Source organism: Channa argus, chromosome 22, assembly GCF_033026475.1.
Source record: "Channa argus isolate prfri chromosome 22, Channa argus male v1.0, whole genome shotgun sequence".
Classification (NCBI taxonomy): domain Eukaryota; kingdom Metazoa; phylum Chordata; class Actinopteri; order Anabantiformes; family Channidae; genus Channa; species Channa argus.
The window spans coordinates 9469950-9495449 of NC_090218.1; the positions used below are offsets into that span (position 1 = coordinate 9469950).

Here is a 25500-nt window from a genome sequence, read left to right on the forward strand (position 1 = left end):
TATTTTTTTTAGCTTTTTCAAACACATTTATTGGGCCGCACACTTTAAAGGCTGCATAGAGAAGCGCTTCAGTTGCCTCTGAGCTTTACATAAAGCCGTGTTTCCTTCTGCAGTGTTGCTTTAAAATAGTCCAATGGGAGGCTTAAAGCCACTTAGCCACATTTAGAGTACAGGCACGTGCACTTCTTTGGGGTATTTAAAAGTGTGGAATGTTGTTTAGAGAAAATACCACTTTGACCACAGGGGTGCGGGGGGCTGGGTGGGCAGATTGGCCACTCTGAAGCTTTTTGATCATTTTTCTCACAGTTAATCGAATCCAATCACTCGCAGGTCGCACATTCACAAATCTCAGCCAAGTTGTTTTCCTGCCTGCTCAGGAAGGAGATGGTGGCGACATCAGTCTTTCTGTGTCCCCTTGAAAGTCTCTCAGGACTGGAAACTTTTTCACTTGTGACTCTGTCCCACTAAGGGACCAGCTCAGTCTACCTAACAGAGAGCTCAACCCTGCGTCTCTAAGCTGAAGACTTTGGGAGGGATACAACGTCACACACTCTGAAGAATCTCAGTGGATTTGTCTTCCTCTCCCTCAAGAGCAGGGAGGTCATTTTAATAAAGAATGGGGGACTATGATGAAGACACAGCATTCCTGGGACAGACCGGTCCTTACTTCTGGACCACGTTCTTCCTCCTTAACACAGTTTTTGTCTCAACTGGATTCAACGGACTTTACATTGTCTTTGTTGGAGCAGCTCCAAAGCACCACTGTCTGGTCCCGGACAACAACTTAACAGAGGAGTGGAGACACGCCATCATTCCCTTCACAGTAGTTGATGGCGAAGAGGTGCAGAGCCAGTGCAGCAGATATAGACTGGATGTGGTTAGAAATCTCTCCGCTGGAGGATATGTTCCTGGAGAGGATGTCAACCTCACTAACCTGGAGCAGGAAGGATGTAAAGATGGATGGAACTACAGCAAGGAAATCTACCAGTCCAACATAGTCACTGAGGTCAGATTTTGTAAGAACTTCAGTTCTGGTCATTTTTGGTTTCCCTTCTGTTGTTTTAAACTTTGTGCTTTTACAGTGGGACCTCGTTTGTGACAACCACTGGAAAGTCCCCTTTGCATCCTCAGCTCTTTTTGTGGGATACCTGGTGGGGTCCCTGATCTCAGGACAGCTTTCCGACAGGTATTTCATGCTTAAATATTATTACAATTCACCCAAATGCTCCTTATATTGTTTCATTCCAATCTGAATTGTCAAGTTCTGGAAAGAAAACTAAACGATGGTTTAGAGCGTGAAGTTTACACACAGCAGTGAACATGTGTTGGACACGATTATCTGTTATTAAAATACCAACAGCCCCATCTACTGTTTCTCCACTTTGCCTACACTGATTGTAGGCAAGACTCCACTGTTCCCACAGGTAGAAAGACTGTGGCAGGAAAACCTTCAGCCAGGATTTGTTTAGCAAGACAGGTTTTTTCTTTACCTGAAGCCATATTTTTAAAATAATAACGATTGTGGAATGATGCTGCAATGAGAGACACGACGTACCAGAGGGTCTGGACTAAAAGTTCATGTCTAAATCGCGTTCTTTCTTGTGCTGTTGCTGCTTTCCTTTTTCGGCTATCAGAATGTTTATACTCAGCACGGTGATGTGGTTAGAAGAAGGTCCCCGGTTCAAATCCAGCTTTTCTGTGCGGCGTTTGCATGTTTGTGCTTGCACGAGTTTCCCCCCACAGTCCAAAGCATGTCATGTTAATTGGTGACTCTAAATTGCTCGTAGGTGTCAATGTTTGTCTGTGTATGTCGCTCTGTGTTGGCCCTGTGATGAACTGGAGACCTTTGAATGGTGGACCCTGTCTCTCGCCCTATGACAGCTGGAATAGGCTCCACCCCCCCAAGACCCTGAACAGGAAAAGCAGTTGCTTAATTTCTGTTAATCTTGGAACATTGCAACTGCTTTGTCAGTAGGTCGCCAGTAGGTCCCCGCTCCTAATGCTGGTAATCACAGTGGATCATTATCATTTATTTATAAGAGCTGCAATATTAATTGGTTTTGGCACCAAAAAACATGCTTATGGTTAGATTTAGGCACAAAAAGGGTTACAGAAAGACTGTGGGGTGGTTTAAAGCAGGTAGTAGGTTACATCGCAAACCATAACTATGGGCTGAATAGTGTCATTATAACATTGGGATTTATTTATTTTAATTCAGCTACGTGGACAAAGTATTGGGGACAGGTCAAGAGGTCATGTCCATAATAACCCTACACTTTACTGTAGCCAAGTTCTTAACATATTACAAGACCTTATAATAACATATTCCCTTTGCAGTAAAAAAGAACCCAACTTATTCTAAGAACTGCCACCATGATAATAAATTAGAAGACTGCAAGACATAAAATTTAAGCTAAGTTGCCCTTAAGCTAAGTTGCCCTTAACAATTGCCCTTAAGTTGTGTAATTCCTCTTAAAATGGCCATTTGACCTGCTTTCTATCTGTAATATTCAGCTTCTGGAGTTGTGGTGCTCTCGGTTTTTACTGTGAAGTCTATAGGCAAAAATTAGTTCACTGACATGATATGAACGATTTCTTGGCTGCAAGTGACAAAGTTTTAAATGACTCATGTGTCTCAATATCTGGTATGCTCACAGATATTCAAAGGCCTCTCATTAGATGAGTGTGGACACTTTAATCTACTCCTTCGTTTGAAAATCACAGGATGAAGTGTAAAAGTCCATGAAAGGCCAAGATTATAGTGGATGGCTCTGAAATTTGAGTGACCATGAGGCACGTTTAGTCCTCCAACGCATTATAAATGTATTATTTTTAACAGTTCGTCTAAATCACTAAAATATGTTGCAAACACAGGAAGTGACAGCAACAATCTTCTTGATTAGCTGCACAACGTGATGCTGACAGAACGTCGGTAGCACAAACGGCACAGGGCATGAAATGGTCTAAAAAACAGGAAAACAAAATGTCCTAGTTCTCACATAAAGACTGGCTGCTGTCGACACTTGACATCCTCCCTGCTGATGTTCTGCCACGCTTGTAGTGCAGATGTCTGCACATGTGTAACATGCTTAGTGGGAATTGTGCCCTCAGTTTGTTCTTCAGCAAGTCAAACAAACACACAGCTGGTCTGAGGTCCAAGGTGGCCTGTGAAGAACATTCCTCGGTTTGACCAAAAAAAAATCTTTGGTTGTGTTCACTGACCAGCTGCATAGACCTAGAATTATGGGTTTTAGCATAAGAGGGAACAAAACAATCACAAAAATGTGAATTTCATTCTATTCCCTAAAGGCACAGTCGTCGACAAAGTACAGCATATCAATAACTGTCAATTTATCAATTTCCTTCTTCAGGTTTGGGAGGAAGAAGGTCGTTTTCATCTCTCTTGCGGCCCAGTGTGTCTCAGTCCTGCTTCAGTCCTTCTCTCGGTCATGGAGGATGTTCTGTATCATGTTCATCTTCGTTGGAGCCTCCCAGATATCCATCTATATTTCTGCTTTTGTCTTAGGTATGAATCGTAAAAATACAAGCTCATTCAGTAACAGCGGTCACCTGCACAAATGAAACGAAAAGGTTGACGAGCTGACTCATTTCATCGTGGCTTTGACTGTCTGCTAATCTAATCTTCATGTTGCACAGGAACGGAGGTGTTGAGTAAGACTATGCGAGTGCTCTTCACAACTCTCGGCGCCTTCCTTTTTTATTGCATCGGGTACATGACACTACCCTGGATTGCATACGGCATCAGAGAATGGAGGACTCTGCTCGCTGTGCTGTCCACAACCTCTGTTGTGTACATCCCGCTGTGGTGGTGCGTTACTCCTGCTCGTTGAGGATTTCTGAACAAACATTAACGTCCTGTGCAAAAACATGATATTTGGTGGATATTTGATTGATTGTGCAGGTTCATCCCAGAGTCTCCACGGTGGCTGATCACTCAGGGGAGAGTGGAGGAGGCCGAGGCCATAGTGAGAGATGCTGCCAGGAAAAATAAAGTTGCGGCCCCACCTGTCATTTTCAAAGAAGCTGAGGTGAGATGCACACACATTTATTATTATTAATTTGAAAAAGCATTCAATCAGACATAGAAGCAGTTAATACAGTGTCTACACTGCGCACATGAGTCTAGGAACAGAAATCCCATGATGGAAAATGTAATAATATTTAAAAACTAAATGTTAAAATTAATTAATGTTAAAATATAATCCCTGCCACTGGTTTGGATCGCAGTTCACTGTTCTTCTCGTGGTTGAGGTATCATACAGTGGCTGTTCTTATGCCTGTTTCTGCCTAATCTAAGCAAAAGCTGGTTCAATGTCAAGTAATTACAAAGCAACACACCAAAGCCGAAAATGTAAAGTGGATGTCGCAGGGTTGAAATTTCGTTTTTAATGAACCGTACTGTGTTAATTTCCCCGCTTTTCTGTCGCAGAGTTAGGGTCCGTGCTGCTGTTTCAGTAGGTCATAGCAGGAGTCTGCAGGACCCAGCTCAGCCGAAAGCCTGCGAGCTTCAAACTCACACAAAGTATAAACACTCAGTTTCTCAGAAACTACTGCTTAGTGTTGCCTTTTCATTCTTCCAGGTCTCCTTCATCTTTCCCTTTCTCTATCAAATGTGAATAACTTAAACGTCTCAGACAAACAAAACAAAAGATAAGCAGGTAACAGGCACAGATAAACAGAGCGTGTACCCCGATCCTTTACCAGTTAACATGGGCTGACGTAACTTCACATTTTCTATTTCATGTGTTTATTTTCACCCAAACTGGATTCCGACGTAATTCTGTGAATATGGCTTAGAAGATACGGTTTCATGTAATCCCACACTCTAAGCACATTCACGCCAGTGGTTCGTCAACACAGTCTGCTGGTAATGTGCTGTGTTTGAGATGTGAGCGCATAAATTCTCTCACGTGCTCTGGTTTTAGCTACAAACGACCCCTCCGAGTAGGAGGTATACCATGCTCGATGTCCTCAAGTCAAAGAATATCAGATGCATCACGCTGATGTGTCTCCTGCTGTGGTGAGTGCTTGTTTTTTTCTCTGACATTAAATAATGTTGGTGTTCACGTCTTTCAAGGAGAAAGTGCAATGAACCCTGGATCCTACGATGCTTACATGACAAATAACAGCAAATTACTTTTATTTTTTTTTAGGATGGCAATAAACATCGGGTATTTTGGTTTATCCCTCAACACCTCCAACTTGAGTGGGAACCCCTTCATGAACTGCTTCCTTTCAGCTACAACCGAAGTCCCTGCCTATGTCGTCTCCACTTGGCTGCTAAAAAAGTGTCCAAGAAGAGCACTTCTGTCGTCGTTCCTCGTCGTAGGCGGAGGAGTTCTACTGCTCATCCAATTCATCCCTGATAGTAAGGCTACTTTTAATCATGTGAAATGACATGACACTAGAAGAACCACACACTGCAGACAAGAGCTTCACGGTCACAAGCCACAGCTGGAAAAGCTGAATTGCAAAACTGACAATATATGTAGTGTGTTTTCTTTGTGCACAACATTTGATGCAGAGTGATGCAAAATTTACTTAAAGGTCCCATATTTTTCCCCTTTATAACAAATTTAAATGGGTTTCAGGTTGACCTAAACGTATTTATAAATTTGTAGATCATGCATTCTAGCATGTCTGAAACTACTACTACTTCAGTGCAAACGTGTGTGCAACTCAAATGAAAATTGGATTGGGTCTTACACTACCGTCTTCTCTTTACTATCTTCTCTCCTCCTCTGTAGCCCTTCAGTATGTTGCTCTGGCTCTGGAAATGACCGGGAAGTTCGGCTTCACCATGGCCTTCAGCATCGTCTACATCTACACCGCTGAGATTTACCCCACTGTACTCAGGAATGTGGGCATGGGACTGTGCTCTTCGGCCGCGCGCATCGGCAGCATCACGGCTCCTTATGTCATCTATTTAGGTAAAGGTTGGAGGCAGTATCATGTGAAAATTACTCATGTCAAGAGCCCATTGACTGTATGTTGTACAAAATATTTAAAAGATAGAAAAACGGCAAAAATGCATAACAACTGTAGTAATATGAAAATGTTTGTCTGCTGCTGTTGTTTCCAGGTACGTATAATAAGGCTCTGCCTTATATTCTCATGGGGAGTCTCACAATCGCTGCCTCTGTCGTCAACTTCTTCCTTCCGGAGACCCTCAACAAAGATCTTCCAGAAACAGTGGAGCAGATGCAAGAATATCAAGGGTGAGTGGTAAATTTCACACTACAGGTCATTGTGTTTCACAGAACCTTTGTCTGGTCAGCAGTACACTCAGTGGCCACTTCATTAGCTACACCTGCACAAACTTTCATGGGGATAAACACATGCAAAACACAATAATAAACCTCTCTGACAGTTTTGACTGGAATAGTAACAAATTATAACCTGAAAGCAGAATTCATGGCAGAGCTGCAGTTTTGCATTGTATTAGATTGCACAGGTGTACTTAATAAAGTGGCCAGTGGCCTGAAAGCAAAACCAAAAAATATGTGCGATATGTCCACTAATCGTTTATGCTTCTGTGGATTCTGTGTGGCCCGTGGGCTTTTGATTAAAGGTTGTGCAGTCGACCAAAGAAGAAGAAACATGTTGAGAATGGAGGAAGGAGCAGCCTGTCTATACAACTAGAGGGCAAATGTGACAGGCAGAGAGCTCTGTAGCTCTGGGTAGACGGCTCAGCGTGAAACTTGAAAGTTTTTTCAAATAATTTTTTACTCAGTCGATAAGTGTGAATTCATTTTCTATAAATGTTGCAATGATAAGAAAACACGTGCATTTGATTGGTCTCTGTTTCCCACAACATGTAATTAAAACTTTGAGCTTGAACGTACGAACCTTCTGAGTCACCGCGTGAGTTGTTTTTCTCCTTAATCCACTAAAAGCAGCTCTTGAATCAGTTTGGTTTCTGCCATTGTCGTTGCTGCCGGAAAAAACAATCGTCTGCTTCACCTCTTTGTTTTTCCATCGGTGGTGTGTCCGAATGTGTAATTATTTTTAAGTGTAACGGTGAACTAACATGTGGATTCCCAAATTCGAGGGCCCTAGAACATCACACCAAATTCCTTTGAGGGTAATCGTAGAAAATGAAATATTGCTACATGCAAATCACGTGACTGTGTGTTTTAGATTAACTCTGAGTTAATCCTTATTACGCTGCATGTAATAAGATTTAAACTTGAAGGTTTTATAGACTGAAATGCCACAAAGAATGTACTTATACACAGCCTGCTGTCCTTAATGTTGAATGCACAGTTTGACTTTAATCACTGTGTCTATTTATTTACATACCTGCATGAAATACTGAATTAATTTCCTATAATGGGCTGCTCTGCGACAGGACTTTTGTTGTCTATAAATAAGTTATGACTTTCTTTACCTTTAAACCTTCTGTCTGAACTAAATAACTCAAGCATTGCTGGAACTAACACACAATCAGCTTTATGACTGTTTTACCTGCTTGAAAATCATTAACTCCCTTTTAAAGGGACACATGAATGATTGTCTCCTGCCTTCTATTTAACAAATACGCTTTCTACATGTTCGTCTTTGCCTTGACAGGCAAAAAAATCCGCAATCTTGAAAGAAATTTGTAGCAAAATCAACTTGTGCATGGGTTCACAAGCGGGCTTTTGAATTTACCCCGTGTGACATGTGTAACCTCCCAGAGGAGGAGAGGCAACATATAAAACCTGAACTTGGCTCAACATTTCACGTGGCTTCAAATGTCTGACATCGAGCGGTACAGAACGTGACAAAGTGTCTTCCTGTGGTTTTTATTCTTCCATTTTTAAATATTAAATATTTTGGTGCAATCATGGACAGCTCAAAAATTAGAGACTATGACAGCATTACATCTTTCCTTGGAGCTTGGGGACCTTTTCAGCTCAAGGTTTTTTTAGCTCTGGCCATCAGTATCCTCCCAAATGGGTTTGTTGGCATCTATATAGTATTCGTAGGTGACACCCCACCGCATGAGTGCTACATCCCTGCATTCTATAACATCAGTGAGACGTGGAGAAATGTCACGATCCCACTGGAAACTGCTGGTGGGATTACAACACGCAGCTCGTGTTCAAGGCTCAATTTGGAAGCTGTGAGGAACTACTCTCAAAGTAAATACATCCCGAATGTGAACGTGAATGTGAGTGACATTCCTCTGGAGAGTTGTCTAGACGGGTGGACATACAGCGAGGACATCTCCCATTCGACCATCGTCACAGAGGTGAGAGATCGTCATCAATTCACTTCACGCTGTTTAAACACAAATATAAGAGGTATTCAGCAGTGAGTGTTCGATAACCCGAACAAAAATGTGTTTTAATATGTTTGAAATCAAGTAATCCCAAGGATATGGTAAAGAAAACACTCATACAGACACAGACACAGACTTCATTGTGCAAAGTCCAATCTAAAGAAACTAAATGACTGCAGTTCTCACTCAGCAGGGACAAAGGGCAGACTTTGAATCATCAGGTTAATCATAGATTGTTAGTCCTTTTTATGGTCACGACTCCCAAATATGATGTTTGGTTGGAACTAAATTAGATTTCTTTGAACTTTTTTTCTTTTCCTAAGACAGAATGATTGTTTGAACATACATCTTACAATACAATAAATAAGAACATACATACAACACATGACACCCCAAGAATGTGATGCTTTTTCTGAGTCAACACAGGCCCAAAATGATACATAACGAGTCAAACTACATATACAATATGCACAAACTTAAATGATTAACTCAAGTGATGCTGTGGGTCACAAAGTGTCACCTAATTGGTAAAGACTGAGGCTGCGTAACTTTAACTGTCCCTTCATAAAGTCTCACTCAGCTTAAGAAACAATGGTGTCGATGGTCAGGACCTTATGAACCATCAAGGTTCATCAAGGCCTGCAGTAAACTGGTTACTGCTGGACCACTGTCACTCACACACATACTTGGGCGCTTGACACCCTCCAGACAGAGCCGTGGTAAGTTCTCTGGAGGTTTTGTGCAGTGAGGTGATAAATAATACAGAGCCTGCCATCCCAGGGCCAAACTGCTGTTGTATTGCTGACTGCTTTAATTGCTACCTTGGATATTGCTGTTGTGCAATATAACGAAAAGTAAGTAAATAAAAGTAAGACTTCTCTATATGATTATCACAAAAAACAAAAATGCACATGAGTTACACATTTCAGATGTTTACATTGTGAGTCGCTCGCTGGAAGACTGACAAAATGTGTTTGTTTGCAGTGGGACTTGGTTTGTGAGAATGGGTACAAACTTCCACTGACCACCTCTATCCACTACATCGGCGTGTTAGTGGGAGCATTTCTCTCAGGCCAGATGTCCGACAGGTTTGTTCTGTGCACAGCGTCGTCTGAGCGTTTTGAGGGTTGGGGTCCAGTTATGACATGCGTTTCCTACACAGGTATGGGAGGAGGCCAGCGCTCTTTACCATGATGGCTCTTCAAACCGTGGCCATCACTGCGCAGATATTTTCCCCGAGCTGGGAAATCTTCAGCTTCATTTTCTTCTTCGTGGGTGCTGGAGGATACTCCAACTATATAATTGCATTTGTACTGGGTATGTTTTCCACTAAACATGCAGTTTTCACATGCAGTTGCAATTGTACTTAGTACTCCTGTCTACCAGAAAAAAATATGCACTGATATACACTTTCTTTTACTACAAGTTTCTTAAAATAATGTTTGTTGAAGCCAAATAATTACAATTTAAAACATCTGGTTGCGCACGAATGTTTGTGCAATTACAGTCTATATTTTCTTGCTCTTTGTTGCTGATCTCACAAACCTAACTTGCAGAAAATCAACACAAATCTCTGGTTTTACTTTGATATGTCTCTTTGAATCTGTTAAACCCACAGGTACAGAAATTCTAAGTCCCAAATCCAGAATGGTCTTCTGCTCCCTTGGAGTTTTCATGGGCTCGGCTTTGGGGTACATGGCGATGCCTGCAGTGGCCTACTTTCTCCATCAGTGGCGGATGCTGCTGATTTCCATGGCTGCCTCTGGCCTAATTTACATCCCTCTGTGGTGGTAAGACACAAAAATGCATATGCTGCGTTTGGGTTTGTCCTTTTACCGCAGGGTTTTCTCTGGTGTTTGTACATAAGAAAAAGGTTCGAGTGAATTCCGTACATTCTTGGTTTCCATGTTTGGCTGAGAATATTACCACTAATTAATATTTTCTCTAATGAACCAAATATGGCACACCAGAACGAGACATCAAGGACATTGCACTGAAAGACATTCATGGACAAGTTGCAGTTGTGCCAACTGCATGTCGAGTTTTTTGATTTAGTGTGTATCTGAATGTGATGTTGTCAGGTTAGTCCCAGAGTCTCCTCGCTGGCTGCTGTCTCAAGGAAGAGTGGAGGAGGCTGAGGCCATATTGAAAGACGCTGCCAAGAGAAATAACATAGAAGCACCAGAGGCCATTTTTACACAAGCTGAGGTAAGAGAATCTCCTAGTTTATAATTCGCTCTTTAACTGAGGACAAACATAAGCTCATCAACAGATTCCAGACCGGATCATTCAGGTTAAAAAATGTTCATTGGTTTCATTTCATCTTGCTTCTCCCAGGTTGAAGATGCATTGGCTATGAAGGAAAAGAAATACAATGTATTAGTCATCCTGAGCAGCTGTAACATGTTCTCTATTACATTACTCTGTTCACTTCTGTGGTACGTCTAGGATTTTCTCATGACATAAGTGTTGGCTGTAAAAGATAGTTATGACTTTACCTTTTGGATTTCGCTTTAGGGCTTTTTCCGTGAACTCATGTTTTCACTTTTTGTCCCTAACGTCTACGTAGGATTATCATCACCATTAGCTACTACGGTTTAATCCTCAACACTTCAAACCTGCACGGCGACCCCTACATAAACTGCTTCCTGTCTGCTGTGACTGAGGTGCCAGCATATATAATTGCCCTGTTCCTCCTTCAGTACTGCTCGAGGCACTTCTGCCAGTCTTCCACACTCTTCCTCGGAGGCATTATGATCCTCTGTGTTCACCTTATTCCTATAGGTAATGCTCGTGAAGGTCGTGGTTGATTGATGGGATTTTACATGTTGACACGCGGTGTCAGATTTTGTCACGAAAAGCATAAAAGTGTATAGATGCTTTCACGTATTCTGGCTGATTATTGCTGCTTTTTCTTGCTCCACTATAGTTTATCAAGCATCACGGACCAGTGGAATTGATAAAGGTGTAAGTTGGTGCAACAAACTAACAGAAATGTGACGGAGATGTCACTTTAAACACCGTCCTTGAACAAAGTCCAATCAGCTACAATAATTCACATCACCTGTGCGCAGGGCCTTCAAGTACAGTGGAGCTTTTAGCGAAACACTAATGTTAGAAAACTGAAGTTTTCCCAGTTACAGTAATAACAACCTGATATACCACTATTGTGATCGCTAGGGATCCCCAGACAAGTACAAGTACCTACATTTGAGTCTCCAATACTAGTTTCTGTTTCACGAACTAAGCAGATTTGCTTCAAGTAGTTGCTGGGCAGTAAAATCCCGATCGATCTGTTGAAGTTAAGCAAATGCTGTGGGAAAAGAAATTCTCACACATTCTTCTGCAAAAACAAATATGGAGGCGACAGGTGTTTAATAAACAGAGCAACTTTCGCTGAAAGGGCTGAAGGATCTACATCTGACAGATTTGTGCCAGATACCACAACATACTGTACCTTTACAGTCTAGTGGAGTCCATGCCTCAATGGGTCATGGCTGTTTTGGCAAGAAAAGAAAAAAAAAGGGGGACTCACTTAATATTAGGCAGTTGGTCATAAGGTTATGGCTGATTAGTGAGAACTACCATATGTAGAGCCTGGATATAAAGGCTCTTTATCAGCATAGATAAATGTATACTGTATAAGCAGCTATAATGTCATTACATTTTTTCTTTTTCCTTCGTGTTTGCTGTAATTAAAGTTTTTTTTTTTTAATCTTAGGTTTACCAGGTGTGGCTGTGTTTCTTGAGATGTTGGGGAAGTTTGGCATCACAGCAGCATTTTGTGTGGTGTATGCAGTCACGTCGGAGCTCTTTCCCACTGTTATTAGAAACACAGGTATGGGCTGTTGCTCCATGGCTGCTCGCATTGGAAGCATCATCTCCCCCTTCATCATCTACCTGGGCACGTACCTTTGGTTTTCTTATTAAAGAATTTACACGTGACATTATGCTGCTGTTTTCCTTTCTCGGATATATGATGGGAAAGTGAAGACTTTTTAGACCTTTACACTGTTGGTCACGTTTTAAAGACTAAATGATTGATTAAAAAAGAAATTATGTCCTTTTGTTTTTCTTTTAACCGTCCTTTCACAGGTAACAGGAAGTGACTTTTTAAAAAATGAAAATTGCATCGTCACAGTCTGAACAAAGGATACTTTTTCTGCTTCCCCTGTATTATTTCTTGTCTCTTCTTTTACAGGACAGTACTTTAAGTCACTCCCATATATACTGATGGGAGGCATCGCCCTTTCTGGTGCCCTCTTATGTCTCCTGTTGCCAGAAACTTTTGGGAAGACTTTGCCAGAGACCATATCACAAATGCAGCCGATGTGCAGGTGAGTTTACACACTGGACATCTTACAAGTGAGGTACAAAGCAAGCACAAAATCTGAGTCAAGGAGAAAACATTATTGCGTATTTGTAACATTATGTTTCATGAGATGCACGTCTTCAAAATCAATAAAATGCCGATACAGTGCAGACAGTTTTAAGGACTGTCACTCTCACAAAATTACGTTTGTCATTTTTGCATTTTAAGGTTGTAGTGTGTCTCTTCTGAGGGTCTTTGTCAACAGTTTCCTAAAAGTGCTGCATGGAACAGTTAATCATTAATGACTTTGGTTGAGCTCTTCCCACGTTACAACTAAGCCTGTAACTGACCAATGAGCTAAAAATCCTCTCAATGTTTACACAGGAGGAGATGGAGAAAAGAAAAGGAAGCTGGAAATGGCGAGAGCATGTCTTGTTATGAGATTAAAGAATCCAGGTTATAGTTAATTATGATTTTTGTGCTTTTTTTTAATTGTTGTTTTTTTTTATGTCATGAAACATTAAGTCACACATTTAAAACCATTTTTAGTTTTTTTGCTGAGTGATTGCTTATTAATATGTTTTGTTTTTGTGAAGTGAAATCCTAGATTGTAATTGCATTTTTGACCTACTTAACTTATTGTAAAGCACCATGTCAACCAATAAAAACAGTTTCTATTCGTTGTAACACAAAATTTTTTTAATATCTTAAGTTTATTAAAGTATCCACCAAATAAGTATAGTCACCAAGCCGTATGTATTTTATGTAAATCGACGTGAAGCTGGCAACATAAAGTTTAGATTAAACACTGGGGAAACACGCAGACTTGTACTGATATGAATCATCATTTTGGCACCAGATACTTTCTATGACTGTTAAATTCTATATTAATTTAACAGCTCCTCCTAAAGCAAATGTAAATACAAATACTAAATGCCATTATGCACTTCTGTGAACAGTAGCAGTGTATTTTTTCTTTCATGTCCGGACAAACTAAGTGGATGTTATTTTAATTTGTGCAGCTTTGCTCTAAGCAGCTGCCTTTATTCATATTCTTATCTTCAAGCTGATAGATTATGACAGAAGTTAAACCCACAACTGACAGATGATTATCATTCTCCTGTGAGAGGTTCGGTCGTTTTCAAGATACATTTATTGACTTTTATATTGCCATAACTATGCAGCTTCAATACTGCTTCTTTTTCGTGTCTGTGTCGAGTCATTTGATCCCACGTCAGATATAAAACCCTGGCCTTTTATTGTGACATCTCAGTTAACTGAAGCCAACCGTTTAAAGGTTTATATGCTCCAAATAAGCCTGGACCCTGATGCCATCAGACTCTGTCTCACCTCAGCACAAGTGTTACCCTGCAGCCAGTTCCATGTTACATTCATCCAATAACTAGCACCTGCTATATTTTAGCTTTCTCTTAATGAGACACACAGACAGTGGAGTTGTCTTCAAAACTAAAGAAATGTGCAGGCAGCTTTATTGTCATTACCATAAACCAAAATGAGAAGGCTGGAAGATCAGAGAGATCCACAAACCTCAACCTGCTGGTCTCTCACTGGTTTTTGCAGGTAAATTCAATGTCAACAAGGTTATAAGACCTGGTTAGACCAGGCCAACCTGGTTATAAGACAGGAAATGTTCCGTTTGTAGACAGAGGTCTTCAAACTTCATGGAGGGGGATGTTGGAGGTTGGCCTGTAGTTTATTGGGTGTGATTTGCTCTTTTATTTTGCTCTTTTTTTCACTGTTCCATTAACTTGCACTAATGCCACCCAGCCCGCTTTGTATTGTCAGAAAGTATCTGCAGCTTCACAGGATCCCTTTTGTTTTGTTCAGCCTGGACAAAATAAAAGAGAAATCCAGCTGCATTCTGCTTCAACAAAGCTGCCTTTCTAAGGATTTTACGTCCTTTGCTGCTTCGTTTGTAGCAATGGGGATTTCCTGTTGCTGACATTTTGGAAATGTTCCTCTAGTCGTTGGTGAAGACCAAATCGGAAAACTGAGGTAAAAATGCACGAACAGATGATATATTGAAATCTAAATGAAGAGAAAAACGTTACAGCAGCGAATGCTTTTATGGCTGCTGCTGCCGAGTCGGTGAGTGGATGACAATGCCTGAAACTTGAGATTTGAGAAGCAGAAAACTGATGGATGATGATGCTTTTATTTTTACGTGTTTTCATTTTAAAATGCCTGCAACGGTTCAGACCAGTCTTTTGCTCTGCAGTGAATCTTCACAGCGCTTGCTGGGTTTAAAGTTGCAATAGGGAAAGAACCGCACGCATCATCTGTTTCCATGGAACGACTCAGTCATTTCATTTTCAATTCCGATTTCACAGGATGCCTGTGCGTTCGTTTAGCACCTCGGAAATTACTCACAGTCCGTGTTTTTTTTTTTTTTTTCAAATATGTCAAAATGAGCTGCACTTGCTGTTTTCTCTCTGACAACACACGGGGTAGTGGCAATGCGACCTGAGCCTGCTCGGCAGCTGCAGGGCCCAGGGACCGGGTCCTGCAGCCCGTTAAAGGGAAAGTGAAACCAAATTGGAGACACACTGGACGACCGTTTGATTCTTTGTTCGCTGGATTTCTCTTCACACCATAAAGTCCAAATGGAATAAGAAGACGGACTCGAACCTGTGAGGTGAGTTTTCTCCTGAATGTGGACTTGAGGCTGGAGACTCTTGCCTGAGATGGTGCTGATGATGTGGCTGATGAGGAATATCTCCGACGTTATTTCTGTAAAAACATATATAATCATGTGTTGGTTCGCAAACGCGTCTTTTCGTTTGTGGTCATTTAATCATTTGTATTTAAAAACAATGATTTGAATGACGGTTAAAAGCCACTGTGCGGAAAAGACCATGAAGTCCCGTTGGTGAACACGTAGCTGGATGTGTTGGCAAATCATCTGTCTTTGGTGTAGTTTTTGCAGTCGTTGTACATTTTGGATACACTTATCACACACTTTTAATCGGGATCGATGTCTGGATGATGTGTATTTTCCCAGTGATATATTAAATACAAATAAACTAGGAACCATTTGCTCCACACGCACTATTTAAACTAAATGAGTTGTCGGTCGTGTAAAAAAAAAAAAAACCTCGGGGCAACAACATTATGCGATGTTTGTTAATCCATGGGAGCGTCGTGATCGTGATTTGGATTCTCGCCGTGTAGTTGTTTTAAATGGTCTTTTTTCGGGCGGGGGGGGGCAGCCCCCGTTTAGTAACGTTACATGACATACACGTTACATCCGCTACTCATTCACTTGCGTAAAAGCTGTAACGTAAAGAGCCACTGGGTGTCGCCAAAGCGCCTACGGTGTAAGGCACTGGTCATTTCCTGCCTATTATTGTAAGGGGGTTTCTCTTTTATGCTGCTCTACATGAATATTGTAGTTTTATTGGATTGATTTAGTGACTTTCAGATGGTCCCACATGCAAAGTTTCAGACAGTTCACTGTATTTTATTTGCATAATTGACTTGAGTACTTGTTGCACCTCTGATCCTTAATGTAAAGTGATACAATATCAGCCGTGTTTTGAGAGTTAAAACTACCAAACAGAGTAATGAGCTGTGGACAGCAATATATTCAGATCTTTTACAGTGGTAAAAGTAGCAATACTGCATAGTATAAATACTACTATAAATACTGTTAAGTACAATTTTCACATATCTGTACTTTACTGAAGTAAATTTAATTTTGGCTACTTGTATTTTTAATCTACTACATTTAAGAGCAAATATTCCACTACGTTTCTACATTTCTAAAGTTGTGTTACACGTCACCAATCACGTTAATTTACACATTTCACAGTACAGCAGTTATCTTTTATTTTTACTATAAATGAATCAATGGTGAGATAGGATTTTGTTCACTAAACCAATCAGGTTTTCAGTCAGAATGTTCTTTTTCCCTGCTATCTAAAGCACAATGATTTAAATGGATGATTGTGTTTTTTTTTTTTTTTACCAAATACATTTTCATTCATTTTGTTTACTAGTATTCAGTTTGAAATATCAAGTGCTTTTACTTTTAACATTTTAGATAAATAGTAAATCATGTACTGTACATACTTTTACCTAAATGTGGTGCTTCTACCTTTGCTCGGTTGATTTTGGTTTGTGTATTTTTAATTTCACATACAAGTTCAATTTTCAAAGACTTCATCCACCGCTTGTACTTTAGTACTACACTTGAGTAAATTAGTAACTTGACACACTGGTAATGAAGGAGAAACACATGGAGCCATTTGGACCAGAAACCACTTTAAAACACTATTTTCGTGTTAAGAATTATTTTGCAGCAAGCTTCAAAATGAGTTCTTTTACTTCTAAAATACTTTGCTGTCTTATTCTACGTACATTAACATAGTACGTGTGGAGCCTCCACTGACGTCAGCAGCATATAAATTCTTTTTTTAATAAATGAACACCAGACGTCCCTGTTACGTTTGATTACGCTCTGTATGGTTACTGACCACTTGATGGCGCTCATGCCTTTCATATAACCAGGAGCTTCTGTTCTCTTCTTGCATTGTGAAAAAAGGAAAATGTGTTTGGGCTGATGACTTGCCTTGTACTTGTGTTGAAACTTGAAATCACCTGCTGAACTTTTTTGTGGAAGTTGCATGTGTGAGAGTGTACATAGAGAAGAACAGACCGCAGCAGCCAGCAAAGAAGCATTACTGTCACTTTATTTATTTGCTCACAGTCACTCTGCAGAGCTGTTGAATAAGAGTGTACATTCTTAAGACAAAACAGGAAATGATTCTTGTAAAGTGGGGCAGTGAGACTTGTTTTACTTTGAACCCAACCAGCCAGGATGGGCCTTTACATAACCGCTTTATGAGAACCTTTGTGCTCCACAATTGTGCATCACAATGCCATAAAAGATATCACAAACCTGGACTGACATGAGGCACAAGACCCTTGGCTGTCCATTAGGCCAGGCCTGTGTGTGGGTGTGTGTGGGTGTGTGCATGTGTTTAGACAAATGCCTAAGTATGCCTTGTTTTCATGACATACTTTTCTGTTAAATGCCTTTATAATCAGTTATAATCAGTCAATGATAGGAATCTGATAAGGTGAATAGTTTAGTTTCTGGAGATTTCCTAAGATGAGTGAGGAGACGCACATAAGAAACACTGTTGTGAAAGGCAGCACTCTTCAAAACAGCTGTGTTGTGTTTCACATAAAGCAGAAGTCAGGAGTGATTCTCCCTTCGCACTGACTTTGAGTCGAGTTTGGAACTGAATAACTCAAAGCATTCATGTGCAACTAGTGCACGAAGTCATTACTTAGTAGTGAATGTGCACCAGGCTGTGATACCTGTGTGACTTTTTGAACCCCAAGTTGTGGTTCGTCTTTGTCTGCAATGTTCATGTACTGACTTATGTGGTGTGACACCTTAACTCAAGCTGACACCGTGAATGAGTGTCTGTGGTGCTGGCTGCATAATTTCATAAGAGCAGGGGCACTAATTTAAGGGTCCCCGGATTTGTACTTGTTCATGAAAAATGGAGCTGAAGGAGGAACAAACTGCACCTGACTGTCTGAGCTCAGCGCGGGCTCTGAGGGACATTCCCCCTAAAGTCGTAATGCTGTTATGTAACATGTGATGGTGTTTATTGGTATTTTAGGGAAATTAGGGTGAGAAACAAAATACAAAAACAAAATACATATTATAGGGCAGGAGCATGCATGCTTTGATAGGATGTCTTATCTCAAAAAGATGAAGATGACATAATTAAAAAACAGAATAAACCAATAAATCTGTAAAAACCACACATGACCTCTAATGTAAGTTTTTATTGTTTTCGACAAGCTGTACATTAGTAGGTCACACATATTTCTGCCAGACATTCTTGCTTTATGTCATATCTGTGACTGACAAGTTGTCGTGAGACGGCGAACCCTGCCCATTTGACATCCCAAGGAGCCTAAAACACACAAAGAATCATGTCATCCAAATGTGCTATCTGATATACGAGGAGGGAGCTTTCATCCGTCTGCTCCTCTCTACTCCAGTGTTTTTAGTCACAAAATAAGATATGTAGTAAAAACTAAGAGCATAAATCCCATTAAGGAAAAACACAGCAGCACCCTCAGGCGTTTTTGTGGGGGGGCGGGATTGGGGATTGTGGAGACTTCGAAACCTAAAATTGGATTTCCCAACTCGAGGCAGGTTTCTTAGAAATGCCTCAGCATGAAGAGGGAGCAGCAACACCTGCTGGTGAGACTGTGGAAATGCATGGCAGTGCATTCTTTCAAGTCACGTGATTTATAAGAAATCGAGCCTCCAGCTCATAGTAGGTCATACTGTAGCTCAGGCCCTAGCGGAGAGACTGTAAGGCAGTTGACTCAGCTGATTTTTTAATGTGTTTGTGTAGTTTTATTTCCTTTATCCAAAGATGACACGCTATAACTGACCCTAAGTGGTTTTTGTGCACACATGAGTAGATTTTATCAGATCTGAATTTGAATCAAGCAGGTACGACCCCTGTGATTCACATGTGGGAGTTTTGGGTTTAGGATCTTGTGACTTAAACACAGTGCAACTGTACTGTCACAATGGGGGAATATTTATTTTTAAATCAGGTGCTTTTATTGGGGATCTAACATGCAAATGTAGCTCTGCTCCTCCAGAGTTTCCCACACAGACTAACGACTTTACTACAATTAGATGTTGTAAAGGAATTAGAAATATTGTTGTTGTTGTTGTTGTTTAGCAAAGATTCCTGCTCTTTGCTAAACAGTTATTTTGTTTTTGGTAAAATTAAAATGAGGTTACAGTTTGCAGCCTAGCAGTGTGTTTGCTCATAATAGTGGGGAGGGCTAACAACAAGGATATAGAGTAATACTTAAAAGGTGGCATTCCTGATTTGTGTTCCTGGCAGCTAGCCTGAGGGTAAGATTAGCAGCCACCATAAAAACATCTAAAGCATACAGAACCTCAGGCATGCATTCTTTTCTAATACAAATAAATAACAATAACTGTGGTATTATTAAAAACAGGTCTCAAGCCTGCATGTTTAGCCCCAGTGCTCTGTGTTTACTTCCTGCTTTTTTGCTTTTCCTGTTGTTGCTAAGCTTTTGCACCTCACAACACCAGCTTATCTCACCTGTGGCCACACCTACAGCAGATGGCTGCATAGACATTTCCATTGACGGGGGTTTCAGTTAGATGAGGGATTAGCCGTAGATTCATACACAGATTCACAGGCAGACAGCGACACCATGGAGGTACTTTAATGACAAAAAGTTATGCATCTATACAAGCTCCAAGAGGAGCAATTCTGCACAAACAAATCAAATTTTATTGCTGATGTCCCTCCTACTACAGTACAGTTTATCAATGCAGAAGATTAGATTTAATGCAGTGAACAGATGCACACATTACACTGTTCACAGATAACCTATTGCTCTTAGATAAGCCGTGACACATATACCTACATAAACTGTGAAGTATATTTTAGCTGCTTTTAAGTGGAAACCTTCGTAAGCACACTCCAGTTAAGGATCACACTGTATAATTTTCAAGGATTACAGGAGTTTTCAACCCTTTTGGAAATAAATGTCTTTCATAACATTACTCATAGCCATAGGAATTCATGTTAATTAGCCAGTGCAGTGATGAGCAAGCATCTCCTGGGTAATGCAGTCCTTTTAGTTACCAATAATTTATTGCTGCTTATGATACAGGGGTGTTGGAATTTATTGAAAAGAAGCAACACCCTTGGCTGAAGTTGTCAGCACTAAAGCTGTTGTGATTCTGTGGGTTAGTGTCATTACTTCAAAAAGTATGAGGGTGCATTGCCTCTGTGATTATATGCTGTCACATTAATAAAGGCATTCCTATAATAACACCGTGGTCTTTAGAAGATGCTGTCAAAGCCTCACGTCAAATCACAATAGCACGTTTGTGAGCAGGGCTCAACCCTCTGACCAATCAGAGTAGTATGTTTTGCCGCTTTTTTCAGTTTTAATTTGGCTATGGCTAATACCTGAAGGGATGCGCAGATGGTAGACAATCCCAGAGCAGCAGGGAGAGGGAAGACTGATTTTTGAGTCTCATGCCAGAGCTACAGTAGCTCACGTTGCATATTGTAGCGGTGCAGTGCTTCTATGTAACTGATGAAGTGGCTGTAGCAATTGTTACGTTAGTCCATTGCAAACAAAACAAGTTAGGTGACTTTAATTTAATGCAATAACATTAAATGAAGAAAGAAATTGTGGATTTGTAAACCATGATTAAAGTTTACATGTGGCTGACAAAGGTGGTCCTCAAGGATCAGTATTAGGCCCACTGTGTTTCACTCTGTGCCTAAATAAAGTTGTGAAAAACATAATTGGTTAGCTTTTTTGCACCTCTGGTAAGTCAATTGTGATTCTTTAAGCTCTTACATGTCTAAAAAGAACCTGTTGTTAACAAGTGATTAAATTAGAGTTTGAGATTAGATGTCATCATGGCATATATTTCATGATTGTGGCAAAGTTCACAACAGTTCCCACTTCAAATATGATGAAAGTGATGTTCAACTGTACATATCGTAACCTTTTTTGTCACACAGTTTCTGCAATAATCCATAAGCAGGTGGAAAAATTATTGGTCTGTTGGCTTTTTGTCAAAGGAAACAGGGAGGTGCATTCTTCAGGGTTGGCATTATCCTAATTATTTCCCAAATTAGCCCTGTAACGACATCATCAGCATGTCTGCATTTACACTGTATTTAATATACGTGGTAGAGTAGATATCAGAGCTCATAATATTGATACAGGTGTGACAACCTTTAAATGCTCCTCATGCCAACCCTGGTTTACTAGAAGGAGCTTATAAAACACTTTAAAACTTTACTGGCTTATATGTCCAATAATATCTGTCATTGGTTATTGGTGTTGGAGAGTGTGTGGGTGTGTGTCTGTGTGTGTGTTTGCGAAGGTTGTTAAATAACTGTTGTTATCTTGAAACTCCTGCCTAAATATTTACTGACAGAAAGTTTTTCCTATCTGTCCAATCTTCCACTTAGGTTTCATGAAATGGAAACATTTCTGCTCATAGGTGTTTTCTCCTTGTCCTTTGTGCCACATGTGTGTCACTTTAATTACACATGTCTGTCAAATGGCTAAATGTAAATGCAAAATGTAACTTAGCCTTCAGGGAAAACACAATCTTCGCACTAAGAGCCAATATATTCACTTCCATAGGCTCAGAAAGACTTCCTGAACCTCTAATTTATGACCCAGAACTCTCACCAGACCTCAACTATGTAAGTGAGAGGTCTGACCCAACTCGATAAACGTTTCAGTAGCACATGTGTGTTCCTCAGGAAGGACACACACTTTACCCAAGGATGGAGGAATCCAGAAAAATGTCAAATGGCAGTTATGTATTTTTAGCTGAAGGCAGTGAAACACAACAGCCGTGCAATAAAAAAAGAAAAGTTGATTCGCTTGACTCACTGTATTATTCAAACCCTAAAAGGCATCAGTGCATGTGATGTGTGATTGACGTGTCAGGTATTCCCTGCTGAAGCCTTCGGCGTGTTAGTCACTTATAATTGGCATGATGTATATTCACGTGTCATTAGTGAGTGATTAAAATCAAACTGTTTCCTGGTTTGCCCTGTGGTTGTTTTGCTACCTGTTGTGGTAATTTGGGCGCTGGGCCATCCCGCCAGTGCATGACGTCCACCCCCTCCACCCATTTTGCCTGTGTGTTTGTGCGAGACAAAGAGAGAGAGAGAGAGAGAGAGAGAGAGAGAGCAACAGGCTCAGGTCTGGTCTTTCCTGTAAATCAGCCGACTTATGTCGGTAGGTCTTGTATGACCTACAGTAGCCTGCCCACACACCCAGAAACACTCGGATACACAGAGTTACATGCACAAGCCACAAAAAGCTGTTTAACCAATAGGCAGCTTTGTCCTACTAGGGAAGCAGAAACGTCGTTTAGGTCTTTTCCTTAAGTCAGCTGACTTATTTCCTCTCCCCTCTGTCTCTTCTGTCTTTCTGCCTCTGATCTAATGTAAGAATGTCAGTTTCTGTCACCCCCGCACTTACAACACACTCCCACTTATACTTGCACACAAACGCACACACACACACACACACGGATGCAGTTCATTTTTGTTGGACTTTTGACAAACAGGCAACACCCATTTACAAAGGCATCCTAGTGAGACACATTTGGATTGCATGAAACTTTTAATTAAGTACATGTGTGTTATGCTGTAGGTTAATGAAATACTTTATGTAAGTTAAAAAAATAATATCAATCCTTTGCAGAAAAAAAAAGTGTCATGGAGCATCCTAGTAGTTGATTGGTTGCACAGATGCAGGCTCTAGCTCCACATTTGTTCCATGTCATAACCCCTCAGTTCTCATACAGTATTTCTTCTGTCCTTCTCTTCTATATACACACATATGTAACATACATGCAAACACAAAATAATAAAGTATGTGAGGTAATTCTTATTTGCAAAATGCAAAAAATTATTCTAGCATCAAATATCATGTTTGTTGGATTATTACTCATTAATTAATGTGTAAATAGTATTTTACTGTTGTTGTTGTTGTTGTTACCTCTGTAACAAAATAACAAAAGTCCCTCAAACAAACTAAAGTCCCTCAAACTTGTTACACTCTCAAAAAGTTACACTCTTTCGCTGGTTTCCAGCGGTTCTTGACAAGGCTTTGTAATTAAAGGAATATTTAAATTTTTGCTCTAATGCTTTCTTGTGTTTCAAATTTTTCCACAGTGGAACTTGCGAAAGTTTAACATAGTACAATGCTAGTTTCCTTATTCACTAAATATGCAGCTTATCACCCAGTGTTGCAACTTCATTAATAAAACTGACACACACAGATATGCTTTTGAAACAAAAACGTGATTTGTACACTAAATTTTGTAAAAGTTTCCAAAAAATGTCTGAAAGAGCACCACTACTGAAGTCTAGGATTTCAATTTCGGCAAAGGCCAACCCGCATTTTAACAAGCAGCAGCATGAATCGAGCCTGTAATCAGGGTTTGTTGTTGCAATCAGTTCAAAATCATAAGATCACTGACTTGTTTATATAATAAAACTCCAAAAAGTCACGTTATAGAAGACGAGGAGGATTTTGATCAAAAGGATTCAAAAACAATAACACTTTTATATAGAATATGTCATTTGAACACATTTTCAAATTGAAAAAAATATATAAATACAATATAAAATAATAAGAATAATATAGCATTATGTTCAAATGTTTTTTGATGAGATGTTTTCTGAGGGGACGAGAAAAGGTAGAGTTAGCATTAGACTTTAAATCAATCCGCTCTGCTCAGCCGTCCCTGCTCCAGTATTCTCTCCCACCATCTGCTACACTCCACCACACTCTGTACAACCCTTTCAATATTATACAGTGTCATTGTACTACAATAAACTCCAAAAGTTACCAATCAAGCAGAAATAATTACATTTGACATGCTTGTTAATTTATTTGGAGACTCGAAATTACCTGGGTCAGGGTTGTCTGTGTATGTCAGTCTGTGTTGGCCCTGACATAGAGTTGAGACCTGTCCATGGCTGGGATAGGCTCCAGCCCCCATGACACTAAACAGGATAAGCATTTACAGATGATAGATGGATGGATGGGTGTCTGCAGTTGATGTTTCAACCTGCCTAATCTTTAGTAACCTTTAGCTACTGTTGTTGTTATGATGACGGAGATGAGCAGGCAGTTCAAATGAACAGTCAAAAGATGAAGACGACATTGTGCTGTTTACATATCTATATATAAGACATTTAATCCTATTTAGCTCTGCGAAATACTTACTGTACTTTCACCAGTTTTTAAAAAAAGTAAAATCAAAATCCACAAAGAATTAAAAAAAAAAATCTTTTCTGCAGGTTTGAGAGACAGGTTTATTGTTATAAAATTTTCCTTTAAATCTGCCGTTCTCTGATGTTGAAAAAACTGAAGGAACTACAATTAAACATAAGGTAAAGTAAAGTTCACATCAATCAAAAAGGCTTTATTTACAAAGCATTTTTTGGACTGGTTAATAGTTTAAGCGCTACACAGATTAAAAGATTAAAAAGATGATCAAAAAGGCCAAGCAGTGACTGCATGAATGTGGAAATATTGATGAAACAGACAATCATAAAAACAAAATGAGTAGTTGATACCAAGGCATACTGTAACGACCGACAGCAAATATATAAAAAATGTGACTAATGCACAAAGAAGAATAGAAAATAAAATGACTAAAATAAAATTAATTAGTTAATTAATAAAACATGATGAAAGTAGTAATTTTGTAAAATACATTTAGATTAAATTACAACCCCAATTCTAATAAAGTTGGGAAGATGTAAAGACATAAAAAAAAATATGCAATGATTTTCAAATCTCATCAACCCATATTTTATTCACATTAGAACGTAAAAGACATATCAGATGTTGAAACTGAGACATTTTACCATTTCATGGAAAATATTAGCTCACGGGTCAGTAACAGGACTGGGTAGAAACGGAGCATTTCAAAGGCAAAGCCTCTCGAATGTAAAGAAGCAAGGTGCATTACTGCCTATGGTGTGGGCAGCTTACACATCTGGAAAGGCTCCATCAATACTGAAAAGCTGAAAAAAACCTTGTATATTTTAGTAAGACAATGCTAAACCACATCCTCCATCCATCACAACAGCGTGGCTTTGCAGTAGAAGAGTCCGGGTCCTGAAATGGTCCGTCTGCAGTGCAGACCTTTCACCAATAGAAAACATTTGGCTCATCATAACACAAAAAAATCCAACAACAAAAGCCCAGGACTGTTGAGCAGCTAGAATCCTGCATCAAACAAGAATGGGACAACATTCCTCTGCTTAAACTCCAGCAACTGGTCTTC

General features: G+C 39.9%; 2 protein-coding genes across 3 annotated transcripts in view; both read left to right on the forward strand.

The window, feature by feature from the left end:
* The first annotated feature begins 75 nt into the window (after positions 1-75).
* On the forward strand, positions 76-6865 carry slc22a5 (solute carrier family 22 member 5). Its single transcript, XM_067491355.1, has 10 exons — positions 76-1006; positions 1083-1186; positions 3372-3526; positions 3658-3829; positions 3923-4049; positions 4947-5041; positions 5175-5389; positions 5769-5951; positions 6104-6239; positions 6593-6865. Exons 1-10 carry the CDS (start codon positions 617-619, stop codon positions 6693-6695), a joined length of 1680 nt encoding a protein of 559 aa, XP_067347456.1. The 5' UTR covers positions 76-616; the 3' UTR covers positions 6696-6865.
* Positions 6866-7001: 136 nt separating this feature from the next.
* slc22a4 (solute carrier family 22 member 4) overlaps positions 7002-25500 on the forward strand; it is a 30967-nt gene continuing 12468 nt past the window's right edge. The window contains exons 1-10 of one of the 2 annotated variants that reach the window (XM_067491362.1): positions 7766-8257; positions 9272-9375; positions 9450-9604; positions 9906-10077; positions 10369-10495; positions 10625-10725; positions 10857-11071; positions 12009-12191; positions 12489-12624; positions 12984-14615. In XM_067491362.1, coding sequence (XP_067347463.1) covers positions 7850-8257; positions 9272-9375; positions 9450-9604; positions 9906-10077; positions 10369-10495; positions 10625-10725; positions 10857-11071; positions 12009-12191; positions 12489-12624; positions 12984-13062 — 1680 coding nt within the window. In that variant the 5' untranslated portion in view covers positions 7766-7849 and the 3' untranslated portion in view covers positions 13063-14615. Of the gene's footprint in view, positions 8258-9271; positions 9376-9449; positions 9605-9905; positions 10078-10368; positions 10496-10624; positions 10726-10856; positions 11072-11216; positions 12192-12488; positions 12625-12983; positions 14616-25500 lie in introns of those variants that run through there. The other variant, XM_067491361.1, reaches the window with a different exon arrangement.

Bases quoted from the DNA above. Each gene is read 5' to 3' on its own strand.
- slc22a5 (XM_067491355.1), top strand. From the start codon at position 617: ATGGGGGACTATGATGAAGACACAGCATTCCTGGGACAGACCGGTCCT. The intron at 5,042-5,174 runs GTGAGTGCTTGT...ATTTTTTTTTAG, and splicing joins CTGATGTGTCTCCTGCTGTG to GATGGCAATAAACATCGGGT. The intron at 5,952-6,103 runs GTAAAGGTTGGA...TGTTGTTTCCAG, and splicing joins TCCTTATGTCATCTATTTAG to GTACGTATAATAAGGCTCTG.